The sequence below is a fragment of the Aquarana catesbeiana genome, linkage group LG02 (assembly GCF_042186555.1).
Source record: "Aquarana catesbeiana isolate 2022-GZ linkage group LG02, ASM4218655v1, whole genome shotgun sequence".
Lineage (NCBI taxonomy): Eukaryota > Metazoa > Chordata > Amphibia > Anura > Ranidae > Aquarana > Aquarana catesbeiana.
This window is the reverse complement of record NC_133325.1, coordinates 336,170,701-336,186,547: the sequence shown is the minus strand read 5'-3', so window position 1 is coordinate 336,186,547 and position 15,847 is coordinate 336,170,701. Positions and strand designations below refer to the sequence as shown.

The 15,847-nt window shown below is 39.5% G+C and overlaps 1 protein-coding gene across 3 annotated transcripts in view; it reads left to right on the top strand.

Moving 5' to 3' along the window:
- Window positions 1-15,847, top strand: part of ARHGAP6 (Rho GTPase activating protein 6) — a 368,531-nt gene that overhangs the window by 218,846 nt on the left and 133,838 nt on the right. For all 3 annotated transcript variants that reach the window (XM_073614845.1, XM_073614846.1, XM_073614847.1), the window contains exon 2: window positions 12,030-12,189. In XM_073614845.1, coding sequence (XP_073470946.1) covers window positions 12,030-12,189 — 160 coding nt within the window. The remainder of the gene's footprint in view (window positions 1-12,029; window positions 12,190-15,847) is intronic.

Genomic DNA, 15,847 nt, shown 5'->3' with positions numbered 1-15,847 from the left:
ATTATTCTTAAGACCAGCAATTAAAAAAAAAAAAAAGTTACTTTCTGCTATAATGCATATCCCCAAAAAAAATATAAAAAAACAAATTTATTATTCTATTATTATGGTAAAAAAAATTGCAATAGGCTTATATTTTGCGCAAAAGTTATCGCGTCTGCAAACTACGGGATAGATTTAGGGACTTTTATTTTTTTAATTGTCATTACTGGTAATGGCGGTGATCTGTAATTTTTAGTGGGCCTGCGACATTGCACTGGACAAATCTGACCCCAAATGACACTTTTTGGGGACCAGTGACATTATTACTTTGATCAGTGCTATAAAAATGCACTGATCAATGTAAAAATGTCCCTGGCAGGGAAGGGGTTAACACTAGGGGGCGATCAAGGGGGTTAAGTGTGTTCCCTGGGTGTGTTCTAACTGTAGGGGGATGGGGTTACTGGAATATGACAGAGATCACTGTTCCCGATCACTGTCATCTGGCAGAATGGGGAAATCGCCTTGTTGTTCCCCGTTCTGCCTCTCCTCACCGCGATCGCGGGTCACCGGTGGACATCAAGTCCGCTGGATCCACGGGCACACTCCCGCGGCGCACGCTATCCTCCTTGCATGGATTGACGTACAGGTACGTCGGTTCACGCAGGAGAGCCGACCTGCCGCAGTATATCTGTGTGAGCTGGTCGGCAAGTGGTTAAAGTATAACTAGAGTCAAGTTAGTTTTGGATAGAGTGGAGAGGGATTAGAACAATTATGAGTTTTTATTGCTGTCTGTGTCCCCGTTAAGGAGATTCATCCTCTCTCTTTGTCCTGTTTACCATTATCATTGAAAGTAAAAGAAAATTCCAAATTTTGGGTTCTTCCCAGAAAAGTAATAGAGGGGAAATCTTCCAATGGGGACACTAGTTCTGATGGCCTGGGGGTCCCCTAAGAGATTCCCTTCATTTTCAGAGATTTATCTCACTTCTTGTTTTGGCTGTGGAACAGCAGGTAAGGGTAAATCTCCCCAATGGGGCACAGGTGGCAAAAAATAAACCAACAGGGGTTATAACCCTCCCTAAGGCTCGATTCACATCTATGCATGTTGCTTTTGAGCGTTTCTGCAGTGCTTTTTACGGAGCTTGCCGCGTTTTTGAACATACGTTTTTGCCGCATTTTTGCTGCGTTTTGCTGTTTTTTTTTCTTTTTTACAGTGTTTTTTTTTGTACTGTATACAGTGTTAGAAAAAAAAGAAAAAACGCAAAACGCGGCAAAAACACAATAAAAATGCAGTAAAAACGTGGTACTTGCATTTTTGGATGCTGGTCTATTGAATTCTATTACATGCAAAACGCTGCATTTTGCATGAAAAAAAGTCCCCGACCCTTTCCAAAAACGCAGAGGCACAAAAATGCATTGATGTGAACATGTTCCATAGGAACCCATGTTAAAAAAATTCCCATGCATTTCTGCAAAATGCATCAAAAAACGCATTAGTGTGAATAGAGCTTTACTATCCAAATAGAAAAAAAAGTTTTGCCTATAGTTCAATTTGGGGTCTTAACAGCTTAACAGACTTAACAGCTTACCGCATGATTTTTGGCGATATTTACTGACATTTTTTTTTCTAATGTTTAACGCAAAGTCATTATTATTATTATTATTTTTTTAATAAATTGCACTTTATTTACCGCATGTGATAATTTATGCAAATGAGTAATGTAACAGCATTATCGCATGCGGTAAATGTTAGTGAATTGCCCCCTTGGATCTTTATTTATACCTGTAATCTTTTGGAGAACAACTGAAATTTTAGTTCTAAAGTGGGAAAGGAGTGGAGGTGACTAGGAAAACATATTATCTTCGTTCTCTTATACCTGCACTTTGAGTCTTGTGTGGTGCTTTAGTAGCGCAATGGCATTCAGGTAAAGCCAAGGCATGTCAGGAGGCTTTAGATTTGAGATCCTCTGAAAAAACACTTAAATCTTTAAAGAAAGCAATTCTTTCAGTTCAGGATAAAGCAGTCATATTCAAGAAGGAACAACTGTCAGTATCCAGAACTGTTTACACAGCAAAGTAAGTTGCCTTACAGGTATAAAATGTCTTTAATGCCTGGTTCACACCTATGCATTTTTTAGCGTGTTTTCAGTTTGGCAGAAACACACTACAGTCTATTTAACATGGTTTCCTATGGATGTAGTTCACATCTGTGCATTTTATACAAAGGGCCAGGTTTTTTTTTTCTGGTTTTTAGTTCCATAGACTTCAATGGATTAAAGATGTCTATTGAAAAAACGCAAAATGCACCTGCAATATGCAAACTGCAACCTGCATAAGTGTGAATCAGGCCTTAGGCTGGATTCACACCTATGCATTTTTAGTGCTTTTTGCATTTTGCAGATTTGCACTGCAGAACGTGTTCCATAGGAAACCATGTTAAATGGACTGTAATGCAAATCTGCAAAATGCAAAAAGCACAAAAAATACATAGGTGTGAATCCAGCCTAAGAGATTGATATCATATTTAAGGAAACGATGGAGTTGTTCTTTAGCATATAGTGTGGATGGATGCTTCAGAAAATTCAGATTTTAGATACAGGCCTCGGAATCAAGAGTAAAAGATGAGACTCACTAGGGAAATGCTATATCAATCAGTGTTCATAGCAATTTGCATATTTATGTATTCGCTGCATTTTTAGAAAATAATACAATATTACTTGCACACAAGCATATAAAAGTATGCATTAACCCTTTTAATAAATGTAGGGTTTTTTTGTTTTAAATATTTGTCCTTGGTGACAAAAATGCCAAAAATGTATTAAGTAACTCTCCTAATCTAGCAATTAGCTTCCCTGGACAGATTCACGCAGGAAAGCTCTATTTTGAGTCCATTCAAGGTTCTTATTTTAACTAAAGCCCTGATGAAGGGTTTTTTTTTTGACCCCTGAAACGCACTGGCTGTTTTTATTACAAACTAATTAATTAAATTAATTAATTTGGACTCTTTTATCCTATGGTCTGGTGCTCCATACATGTGTGCATGTTTTTTTTTTCTACTGGGGTATCCACTGGAGGCTAACCTTGCCTAATATGAGCATTTTAGTTTGAGCAAGTGAGTTCTTCAAATGTTTTTGCCCTCACTACTTTGTATGAACTCACATCAGAAGTCCCAGTACTTCTTGGATGCTTATTTTTCATTGAAAAATACAGTATATTATATGGGTTTTAAAGAGATCCTGTCCCCAGACCATTCATTTAATCAAAAACCTTCCCATATGGTTATCTGTTAATTTATTATATATTTGTGCATGTTTGTTACCAGTAAAAGCTTTTAGACTCCTGTTAGGTGCCACCATCTTGGATGTGATATCAACACCAGCAGACTCAAAGCTGTCAGTCTAGTTGCACTGTATATTATTCATCTTCACTCCTCCCCTGGCAGCTACATGTTATGTAGGGAGATGGGCCCAATGGGTTTTTATTTTCACCTGATAATCATGCAAATTACATACTTCCTGTCTCTGGGCAAATACAGTGTGGATGTCTTTGTATGTTGCTGTTATTATTTTTTCTTAATGTTTTTTTTTTTGGGTAAATGGAAGCCAGTGGAGGAATTAGCAGGGAGGTGGTGGACAATGAGTGGTTGGTAAGGTTGATGAGTCTGGGAGCAGCATTCATTACAGACTGACGGGGGATATTCTGTGTGTAAACGTAGGCCAACAAGGAGGGACCTACAATAGTTTGCTGAGAGCAGGGTAAAGGTGACCATAGATGAGTAGATCTCAAAGATTTTTAGGCAAAATAAGGCTCTAAGTAAGTTAGTTCTGTTCAACATTTTGATTGAATTGAGTCATGTGACAGCAGACGTTTGTTAATCCCTTAAAAAGGGTGTAGGAGGCGGTAAACTTATTTCCTAGCTATAAGCTGCTCATTTACAGGATGTGACTTGTTGCCCCTTCCCTTCTGACAGACCTCCAAATATATATTGTAGGTGATGCCTAGGAGGGTAAAAAACATACTTTGGAGAGGAAAGATGTTCCGGAGAGTCAATTGGAATCTTGTTCTGTGTTCCCCTACTTAGGCTTCCCTAGCTATAGGCCTTGGGACACCAGATATCCAGTGTTAACTTAAAGGGAACAAAGACTTAACACAGTACTAAATATGGGTTTCCTAGTATGAAATCAAAAGTGCATTTACTACCATGCCAGTTTGAAAATTGTACTGTTTATTGCCAAAGAAGGTGAACCTTGCTTTTGGCTAGAGAGGTGTTATTCAAAGTGTATTCCTGATTAGCTGAGTGAAAGCATGTAAGCTGGGCTAGTACACAGTTGGGCCACAGGCTGTTGCATGGGTGGACAGGGTCCTAAATACAAGGTGCACAGTGTTTACCTGGTTGAGTCTGGAGTGGTGGTGGTCAGGGGAAGAGGTTGTCCTCTTGGAGATAAAGAGCAGACCCCTCTATGGAACACACGTCATTTGATCTGGGATCCCATGTTATATGGGCCCGAGATGTTCAGCTAGACTGTCAGAGCCCTGATCTTGATCCACAAAGAATTGCAAGGCCTTGCAACATGAGTATCTCTGACCACTTATGGATCAGTGCTGCTGTGGATGGTATAGCAGAGGGTTTCTAGCCCACGATCTGTACACATGTCAGCAGACAGCTTAAATCTGTGTGGGCTGTGGGACTGCTATAAACTGAAGTGGTAGGCCCCTGAACCACCTTGTATTTCCATAGCCCCCCCAAGAAGAGCAGTGACTATATGGGTATAAACTGAAGTGGTAGGCCCCTGGACAGCCTTGTATTTCCATAGCCCCCCAAGCAGAGCAGTGACTATGAGGGACAGCAATGGACATTCCCACAAGGGATAATTACTGCAGTGCTAGTGCTTACTGTATATCCAGGATTACTATACAATAGCTATGTGTGTTACATGTTTGTCTATGCAACTGATAACCTGCTGACACTAAATATGCACAGAGAACACATAAGGTCAATCAGGAAACTACCGGTTGGTAATATATACAGTATAGACTGGTGAATTGTTTGTATCCAATTCTATATCCCCTTTTACTGTTTAGTGTGCTATATAGAGTATAGCTAGCCAAACAGACAAAGGTCAAGTTCCCTGACCCAGATAAATCTGCTTACAAAGGCATGACAAACTTTAACAGAATCAAGAATAACTCTTCAAGTGCCCAGATTGAACCTTTTATGGTCCGTGTGCACCTGATTTAAAAAAAAAAGGCAAAACTCTTTCCTGAGGAAAAAAGGAAATGTCCCCCATGTGGAGTTTTCTAGGCAGCAAATGAGTAGAAAGGTGATAATAAGTGGTTTAAAATTGTTTAGATTTTATTAATAATAATAATCTCAAAATTGACAATAACAGTTAAAATATGAGCTGTGGAACAGGAAATATGAAGGCAACAACACAAGTAAAAGTAAACATGGGATTCTACAATATTCAAGCGCTACGGTGAGAAGTGAAAACTGACGCGTTTCGACCCCACTGGGTCTTCTTCAGAGGATTTGGGCGCTGTAGAGGAATATTATTTGTATTGAAATTCATAGATATAACCGAAAAATAAAATGAACCATATTAATGGTGGACATTTTACAGTATAGTTACCAATCTCATTGTGTCGAGCGATTTCTCCTGAGCCTGAAATCCTCTAGGGCTCATATTTTAACTTGTCAATTTTGAGATTACGTTGTTAATAAATTCTATTGATTCTATTATGTTATTAATTCTACTCATTTGCTGCCTAGAAAACCCCACATAGGGGACATTTCCCTTTTTCCTATATCACTCGGGGTGTGCAGCATTTTGTTCTTTTCTCAATAAGTGTCTTCCCTGTCTATAGTATACATTGGGTGGTTAAACACCCCTTCCCCCATTTTGACACTTGAGTTAGGATGTGAGATGTGAGCCGTTTTTGGTTGAAAATTGTAGTCCACTAACTTCCTTCATTGTTTCCATTGTATAAGTATTGTTTTATATTGTTTACAAGATGAGCCAATTTTTAGGTGACGATTGGGCTAGTTTAATGCAGGAGTATGAAACTACTTTTGAACAAGGGGATCAGATATAATTATCCATTTCCTCCCTGTCCCTAGAGGATTTCAGGCTCAGGAGAAATCTCTCAACACAATGTGATTGGTAACTATACTGTAAAATGCCCACTATTAATATAATTCATTTTATTTTTTCGGTTATATCTATGAATTTCGATACAAATAATATTCCTCTACAGCGCCAAATCCTCTGAAGAAGACCCAGTGGGGTCTAAACGTGTTTTCACTTCTCACCGTAGTGCTTGTAGAAACCCATGTTTACTTTTACTTATGTTGTTGCCTTCATATTTCCTGTTCCATAGCTCATATTTTAACTGTTATTGTCAATTTTGAGATTCCGTTATTAATAAAATCTAAACAACTTTATCACTAAACAATATTATCACCTTTCTACTCATTTGCTGCCTAGAAAACCCCACATGGGGGACATTCCCCTTTTTCCTATATCACTCGGGGTGTGCAGCATTTCGTTCTTTTCTCAATAAGTGTCTTCCCTGTCTAAACTCTTTGCTGATTAACATAAAACTTCCTGTGTGTCAACTTTTTTGCATAGCTTGGTCTGTGTGTAAATGTTGAAAGAAATTAGAAAAAGCATCTGAAATAAAAAATCATATCGATTATTACAAGTATTAGCCACATATAATAGTGCAAATAATATTTTAAGTCATCAGCCATCCTCTAAAACAGTGTTTCTCAACTCCAGACCTCAAGGCACCCCAACAGGTCATGTTTTCAGGATTTCCCTCTTAAGAAACAGCTGTGGTAATTACTAAGGCAGTGAAACTGATCAAACCACCTGTGCAAAATAATATAAAGCCTGAAAACATGACCTGTTGGGGCGCCTTGAGGACTGGAGTTGAGAAACACTGATCTAAAGTGAACTGTTCCATTGTATAAGGTGATTTCTAATTGCACCCTGTTTCCTTAGTTGCTAGTAGTTTTTTGCTCTAAGGATATTTTCCTTGATATGTGCCTGCTGTGCCATGTACTTTTTTTTGTACTTCTTTATTTGTGCAAAATGTCTGGTGATCCTGCCAGTCCTCCTGTTTTCCTACTTCAAACTGACCACACTAGGCAAAGAATCACATCCTTCCCAGCATAATCAATTTTATGGCTGTGCTATGAGTATAGCCTGCCTGTAATCTAATGATCAGACTTGTGCTAACACTCTACCCTGTGCAGCTTTTTACTGATCCCCCCCCCCTACACTCTTCTTCCCCACCTCTCCAAGCCTCTAAGGGTAGGTTCACACTGCCTGCAGAGAAAACCATAACATTTTTCTCTGCAAGTAGTAATTACAGCTGCCACCAAAAGGGGGCAGCACCTTGTGTTTTTACAATCCAAGGTACTGGGGTTGATTTACTAAAGGCAAATAGACTGTGCATTCTTGAAAGTGCAGTTGCCCCAGAGTTTAGTAAATGAGGTAAAGCTTACAAAGAACAACCCATCACATGCAAGGAAAATTTAAAAAAAATTTTTGCTTGCAGATGATTGGATGGAAGCCAGCAGAGCTCCCCCTCATTTACTAAGCTCTGGAGCAACAGCCCTTACAGAATGCAACTGCACTTTCAAAAATGCACAGTAAATTTGACTTAAGTAAATCGACTCAACTGTCTCCCCCTTTTTTTTCTAAACCTTAATGGAATGTCACAGTGTCATTTGATTTATTTCTCTGCATGGCAGCTAAACTGCTGTGCATAAAACTACAGGGTTGCGCAGAGACCTGTGGGGCGGTGCGGTGCAGATAAATGCAGACATGCTGTATTTTTCCGCATCATTGTGCATCGCAGCTGAGAGCTGCAGGGAAGTGTGAATTGGGCACACAGAGAACCATTGTTTTCTGACTGCCCTTGTCAAGAGCTGTGTTTTTCTTATGCAAAAAAACATTGCTCTCCACTGAATTGTGACCTGCTCCTCATTCAGCTGAGAAAAGATGTCAAGTGATTATATATATATATATATATATATATATATATATATATATGTTTTGCATTTCTATTTTGAACTGAATAGGTTGTTTTACAAGGTGGGGTTCACATATATGGTGCGTAGTTGGGTCAGATATATTTCCTGATATTTTACTGTGGAGACTATAAGCCTAAGGCCGGGTTCACACCTATGCGAATTAGATGCGGATTTCCCCGCATCCAATTCGCATAGCAGGAGAATGCGACTGGCTCCCTATGGAGCCGGTTCACATATCTCCGGGGCGGCTGCGGCCTGCACTGCACAGGAACGCTGTGCGTCTTTGGCTCAGTTTAAGGGCCGAATTCAGGCATAGAATCGGCCCTGATTCATCCCTGAAACGGGAAACAGGGACGTACAGCGCTCCTGTGCGATCCGCAGCGGGTTACAGTGTGAACCGAGCCTTATAGATTTTTTTTAATGTCAAATAACATAAAAACATGAGCGGAGTTCAAGAATATTATTCTTCCATTAACTACAGGAAGCATACTCCTCACTGTAGTCACTTTGTATGTGCATAGGGGCCTCTGTATTGTTGGATCTGTTACGCTGGTGCGTAATCATTTTTCATGTATTGTGGCTGTCCTCTTTGTACTATTTCTGGCAAGCCATCATACTTTGTCTAAACACTTAAACAAATGTCTTGTTTGACTGCTTACATTAACATTTCATATGTATTTCTTAAACAAACTTTGTCTATGCGTATGATGTTAAGAAAAATAAATGCATTTTTAGTTCAAATAGATATATTGAAGAATCCAAGTAATATGCTACGGCCACAGCTTGAACGCCAGCCACATTTTATATCAGATAACTTATAATTCAGTTTAGCTTGCACTGTGTTGGAAAACAAGACACACATTTGCAATGCCAATTTAAATAATGGTTTAAAAAACAGTGTATACTTCTACAAATATAGCATATATTGTTTTCATTTTGCTTTTATTGTAAGTTTTCACCAGAAATAGCTGTAGTTCTTTAAATCAAACCATGCCAAGCTAGTCTTTGTTGAACAGGGTATGCTGAGACTAGTAGTTATACATCACCTGGCATGTGACTGACATTTTCTCTCCGTCTTTGCTTTTTACAGTGTTGTTTATATTGCTTTGAAAAATTAAAGCGAGATCCCTGCTAATGTAATTTGTATATAGAATTTCATGACCTCTTTTGGGAGGAGTCATGGTACCTGATTTCATTTGCAGATGGAGTAAGTTGTAGGTACTGCCAAGTCCAGAGTTACCAGAAAGCCAGGTTGTGCTTGCAGCAATCTAATGCCATGTACACACAAGCAGACTTTTTGACCGGATTGGTCTGACGGACTGAGTCAGGCGGACAATTCGACCGTGTGTGGGCTTCATCGGACCTTTTTCGGTCGAAAACCGACGCTAGGGCAGCTATTGACTACTGGCTATCAACTTCCTTATTTTAGTCCGGTCGTACGTCATCACGTACCAATCCTTTGGACTTTGGTGTGATCGCGTATAGGCAAGTCCGTTCGTTGGGAAAGTCCGTTGGAAGTCTGTCAAAAGTCCGTCGGACCAGTCCGGTCGAAAAGTCCGCTCGTGTGTACGCGGCATAAGACTTTAAAAACACTACAAACATATAAATTAAGGTGTTAAAGCAGACCTAAACTGTATCCTAGCATCACAAATTGAAAATGCTAATTAATTCAATTTTACTATGTAGAGCAAACTCACCCATCCTTCAATGTCTCCATGCTTTATTTCGTTGAGAAATCACTTTGAAAAACACCCCCTAGCATTTTCTAGCCGTGGCCTTCTTGAGTGAGGGCAGATTGATGTAGCATTTACTTTCTGGAATCCATCTACCCTTAACTCAGACATGCAGGCTGCAGATTGCGCTTACCTGAAAAAAGCTCTCCTTCAGATGAAAGAAAAATTGTCCATGAAGATTAATGGGATGTATGACATCATTTTTGCCTAGGCCAGAAACCAGGGAAGCAACTAGAGAACTATATGAAAAAGAAATATGTACAATAAGTAAATAGAACATACCTTCCTATACATTTAATAATGCTAGTAGCAAGGATTAAAAATAGTCAATGTTGATTGAGAGAGTTTAGTTTCACTTTAATATGGGTATGGTGTAAGGAAAATGAAAATGTTTCAGCTTGAAACTTGAAAAATAACTTTTTTTTAAGAGTATTTTTCTTCTTCATTAAATTGGTATATGTAGTACTGGTAGCATTCGCTTTAGTAATAAGGGCCGTATTATTGCAAGATTCAGGGACACCATCACAGATGGCCTGCCAATAGATTTCCACATAATGGAGCTTGAATTGTGGGGCTGTAAAAGACCTTGGGAACAGAACCAACGTGTTGGAGATTACACTTGTTCCCTGGACCCATGTGACAGCAGCTGGCTAATCGTGAGGCACCTATCCCTCGGGAGGATAAAATGTACAGATGTACATGTATGGCCCCTGAAGACTACACTTTTCAGCTCTACACTACCAGTAGATGAGTATGTGTGTCACAAAAGCCTGGGAGGGAGACAACTGCTCATTCTCAGTAAGGCCACGACCCTCTGCAGTATCTCAAGCAGGTAAAAGCAGCCCTGTCAGTCCATCATGAATGCTGCTGCCAGACTTGTCAACCTTCAGTGTCCGCTATCCCTCTCTGCCAATCCCTTAATTCGCTGCCACTCTCCCAACTCAGCCCCCAACTACATCACTTACCTAGTCTCGAAATACCAACCAAATTGTTCTCCTCGTTCCTCCTAAGACCTTCTGCTCGCTAGCTCCCTTGTCACCTCCTTCCATGCACGCCTCCAGGATTTTTCACAAGCCTCTCCCATCCTGTGGAACTCCCTATCCCAGTCTGTCCGGCTATCTCCCACTCTGTCCACTTTTGGACAATCCCTGCATACCCTTCTCTTCAGAGAAGCCTATCCTACCTCCACCTAACAACCATATTTCCACTTTCTCCATCAGCTCATCTCCCAAAGTTACTACCTTTTGTATCACTTGACTCTATTTTTGGTTGTAAGCCCTAACGAGCAGGGCCCTCTGATTCCTCCTGCTATATAAATCATGTATAATATTAATAAGTGGTTAACATATTCTTTCCTTCTTCTAAACTGTACATGGATTGGAACCTTAACATTTTTTAAAGGACATTTTTATTGTTTGTGAATGAACAAAACAATAAACAACATACATTTGAACAAAGAAAAGGCACACTTTAGGTGTTCATTAATGATCGAACAATGCTACAACCTGCCAACATCTCCCACTTTACAAAATAATATAGTCAGACAGAGCATACATATTAAACAATATGTGAACATCGAACAGAAACATCAGAAATAAAGATCTGCACCGATTGTACTGTACTCTACAGATACATCTGTTTTTGAATTATGCTATTATTTCATCATTAGCTTACATGTTATTTTGAGTATCAGGAATTAACATAATGCAAAGAATACAAGGTGAATTATATAGAGGATATTACCCTATAGGTAAAGTAAATTGTGTTTCCAACCAGGGAGTTTGTTGATTTTTTTTCAGGCACCCGTGGGCCACCCTTCCATTTTTAGAGCCCTAAGATATTTATTTTTAGTAAATGTAGAACTTTAGATATTCTCACCAAGTATAATGTGTATAAAATGTAAATATTAATTCTTGTTTTACAATGATGATTAGCCCCAGTGGTTTCTTTGTATCTGCTACTGTCTCGACATTACCAGCAATAGAACTCTGTGTTAGCAAGCGTCAGTAATGAGGACAAATCAAAAGGCACATCTCTGGCATTCTTACAATATTGTTTTGTCTAATTTGTGTTATTTAAAGCTTGAGATGGGGTTATTGGGTCACAACTGATTAGAACTATCTGGATCTTTTTGACAATATGGTTCAGTGCTGTGACTTTAATAGACTTTTGTTGGAACAATGGAAGAAAGTAATAAATGTTTTTTGAAACTATTTGCTTGTTAACGCAATGCACTGTACAAAATCTCAGCTGACTTTTTTTTCTTTATTTTTCTTTAGGGTGATTTTACATGGAACAGCATGTCTGGGCGCACTGTCCGTCTGAAATCAGTTCCCATACAGAGTCTTTCTGAACTGGAGCGTGTACGGCTGCAGGAAGTTGCATTTTATCGTCTGCAGCAAGATTTTGACTTAAGCTGTCAGATCACTATTCCCAAAGGTAAGGGCATACTTTGATGATTTTTCATGGTAGCTGAGTGCTTTTTCTTACAGACTGTGTTCTGTTATCACCAAAATCTTTATTAGTTCAGCACTGCAGTGGTTTGGTTGTTCTCCAAACTCTCAGGTGGAATGTTTAAAGAAAAACTAAATCCAAAGTAAGGAGTAGCTAGTTTATGAAATGTGTGTTTTTTTTTTTTTTTTTGTACTTACAGTCTATGTATTACTAGTGTGTTCTCTATTATAATAAAGCTCAACTCCAAAAAGGCATTAAAAAAAAGAGTTAGTTATGCAGTAAAAAAAAATTATTAACACATATCAAAAGCTAAAACGTTTGTTTTTTTTTTTCATTTTGGATAGTGTAAGGGAGTGTTAAAACCGAAATTATAAATTTTTTTGTCATCTCATCTTTGTCTCATTAGGGAGATTTTCCTTCACTTACTGTCTTGTCGACTCATGTTTTCAATGTGAGAGGAATCCCTTCTTAAGCCTCGTACACACGATCGAATTGTTGGCCAACAAAGTGTCAGACTTTTGTCCGAAGGGCATGTGCCATGAACTTGTCTTGTTTACAAACGGTACACAATCGTCGGCCAACAATCACAAACGTAGTGACGTACTACGTGGAATTTCAGCTCTTGAGCGCCACCCTTTGAGCCCCTTCTGCTAATGTCAGGTTTGGTGAGCATTGATTCCGAGCATGCGTGTTTGTACTTTGGACTTTTGTGTGATGGACTTGTGTACACACAATAGGAAAATCTGACAACAGACCGCTGTTCACTGAAAATTTATTAGCCTGCCATCCAACATTTGTTGGCGGAAAGTTGGCCAACAATTGTCTGATGGAGTGTACTAACGGTCGGATTTAAGGCAAACAGTCTGTCATCACACAATTCCCTGCCGAAAATCCAATCGTGTGTACGAGGCTTAATAGATTTGTTGGAACGAGCATCACCATTGGAAGATTTCTCTCTATTTCTGTTCTGACAGCAAAGCCGGAGCTGACAGCTCAGCGTGGGATCGGGTCAGATCGGCTTCAAAAAAGGTATGTATACTAATTTCTTCTTTACAGGGTTAGATAGGTTAGTGTTAGATCGTGGATGTCTGTAGATGTAGAGATTTTAGTGTTAGTGTTCACTTATCCTTTAACTCTATTTTAACAGAAAGGATGCACTTTTAAGAGTGCAGGAATGATTTGTAGATACTAGCATCTCATAGGTATTAAGATTAAGCAAAAAAAAAAGGAAACCCATAGTTCTCGTTTAAGGACTGCAGCTGACATTTCACCATATCATAGATAACAAAGGTTTTGACCAATTGTCATATTAATTACAGTAAGTCACTTAATGGTTATGCAAAACAAAATATATTGTAGTGCAACCATAAACAAATAAAAATAAAACAAGTCCAAATATAACAACATTCCACCGTTGTACAACTTTCAGTGACAGTTTCCGCCAGCAAAAGATTGCGAGCAGGTTCTCTATTTTACCGCTGTTCGTTTGTATGCAATTCTGACGCCCAAAAAAACACGCATGCTCAGAATCATCACTTCATATGGAACTTCCCTTTTCTAGTGCCCTCGTACGTGTTGTAAGTCACCGCGTTCTTGACGGTCAAAAGTTCAGAGAACTTTTGTGTGACCGCGTGTATGCAAGCCAAGCTTAAGCGGAATTCCGTCGGAAAAACCATCCAAGGTTTTTCCGACAAAAATTCAGATCGTGTGTACTGGGCATTAGTGGTTATAATTATTTTTATTAGGTCTTATTCACAGCAGATGCATGTATTTTCACACACCATATATATGCATGTTTTTGATGCATTAATAAATTAAAACAGGATGTGTTGTTAAAGTGGGGTTCCACGCAAAACACAAAAATACCTGAAAAATTCTAAAAAAAAAACAAAAAAAATTTGGATATTTTTTTTTTTTTACTTACCTCTAAATGCCTGTTGCTAGGTGGTCCCTCGTAGTCTGCCTCTACCTTTGCCTGGGCTGGTGACATCACTTCCCCCTCGGCACCGGAAGGGCTCCGCTCTGCTCCCTCCCTCCTGTCAATCATCTGGGACCCATTACAGGTCCCAGGTGATTGAGCGGCCAATCACGGCACGTGGCGCCGCTCGCGCATGCGCAGTGGGTGCCAGGCTGTGAAGCCACAGCCCGGCGCCCACAGTTGAAATGCCGGCGCCGACGAGCGGAGGGGGGGGACGAGCGGGGCTTCGATCCCCCACATCGCTGGACCCAGGGACAGGTAAGTGTCCAATTAAAAGTCAGCAGCTGCAGTATTTGTAGCTGCTGACTTTTAATTTTTTTTTTTTTTTAATGGACCCCCTGGGTGGAACTCCTCTTTAAGATCTCATTTGATTAACCTGAATGAGAGAATACAGGTCTACATACAAAAATTACTGCATACATTACATTCCTTTTTCCTCCCAACACCTCTGAATGCAAATAATTATTGTGAACAGGCCCTACTGAATAGTGTAGACTTTCTTATACATATGCATTTTGTCAGCTTGTGCATAAAAAAAGCAAAATGCCTACAAATGCTCCTAGTATGAGTAAGCCCTAAGGGATTTCTTGTACTTCCTAGCAAAATCATTTTAGCATTACCATGTTTAAAGAATTGGTGTGTCCAATAACATGCTTTCTGAAAGACATTGGACATGAAATGGGAGCTGTTTATATACCCTGAAATAAAAAAAATTTGAAGTTCTAAAGTAACAGACATGGGGTCAAATGAAGTGCTCCTTGGCTTCCCAAGATATGCTGTTATCCCTAGGGCTTTGAAGAAAAACACTGAGACTTGTGAGTAAGAGAGAGAAATATTATGTGGGTTGAACTATATCTATTTATAACTGACAATTTTTATTAATTTTTCAAGAAAATAAAGAAATTTTCAGCATAGGGTATAGGAAATACATTTTGTAGTATTACAGGTACATCTGGCATATAGTCAACAAACATTTGGTCGACGGTACATTTCAATGCAAACATGCATAGTTTACAACCAATGGAGGTATGCAGAATCATCATTTAACTCAGATAGTACATCCATTTCTACCCTATATAGAGGCGTATAAACATATGAAAGAGGATAAAGATATAGTGAAGAGATTGAGAAAGTAAGAAAGTAGAGAGGAAGAGAGAAGGAGAGAGGACAACCACCCGTCCCCAAAGCCCAAAACCACCCGGGGGGAGCCAACCAAAGGTAATCTAGAAATGCAGAGCATTAGGTCACAGGAGTCTCCAACAGGACCCAGGGTTCCCATACTCGATTATGTTTATCAAGAGTGTCATTTAAAGAGGCCGTCAGGTACTCCATTCTTTTAACATCTCTGATCCTGGAGTGTAGCTCGGATAGTGAGGGGGGTTCCCTCTTTTTCCACTTTAGGGCTACCAAACACCGTGCTGCAGTTAGCACGTGTGCTAAGAGTTTTTTTGATATTTTAGAGAAGGAGGTAGGTGGAAGGCCCAAAAGAAAGATCCTCGGGTCAAGGAGCACTCCAGTACCAAAGATGGATTGAAGCAGGGATTGCACCATATGCCAATAGGGGATGATTAGAGGGCAGGTCCAATAGACACAAAATAGCGTCCCCCTATCTTTACAACAACACCAGCATCGGGGATCTGCCGAGGGGTATATGGAGTGGAGCAG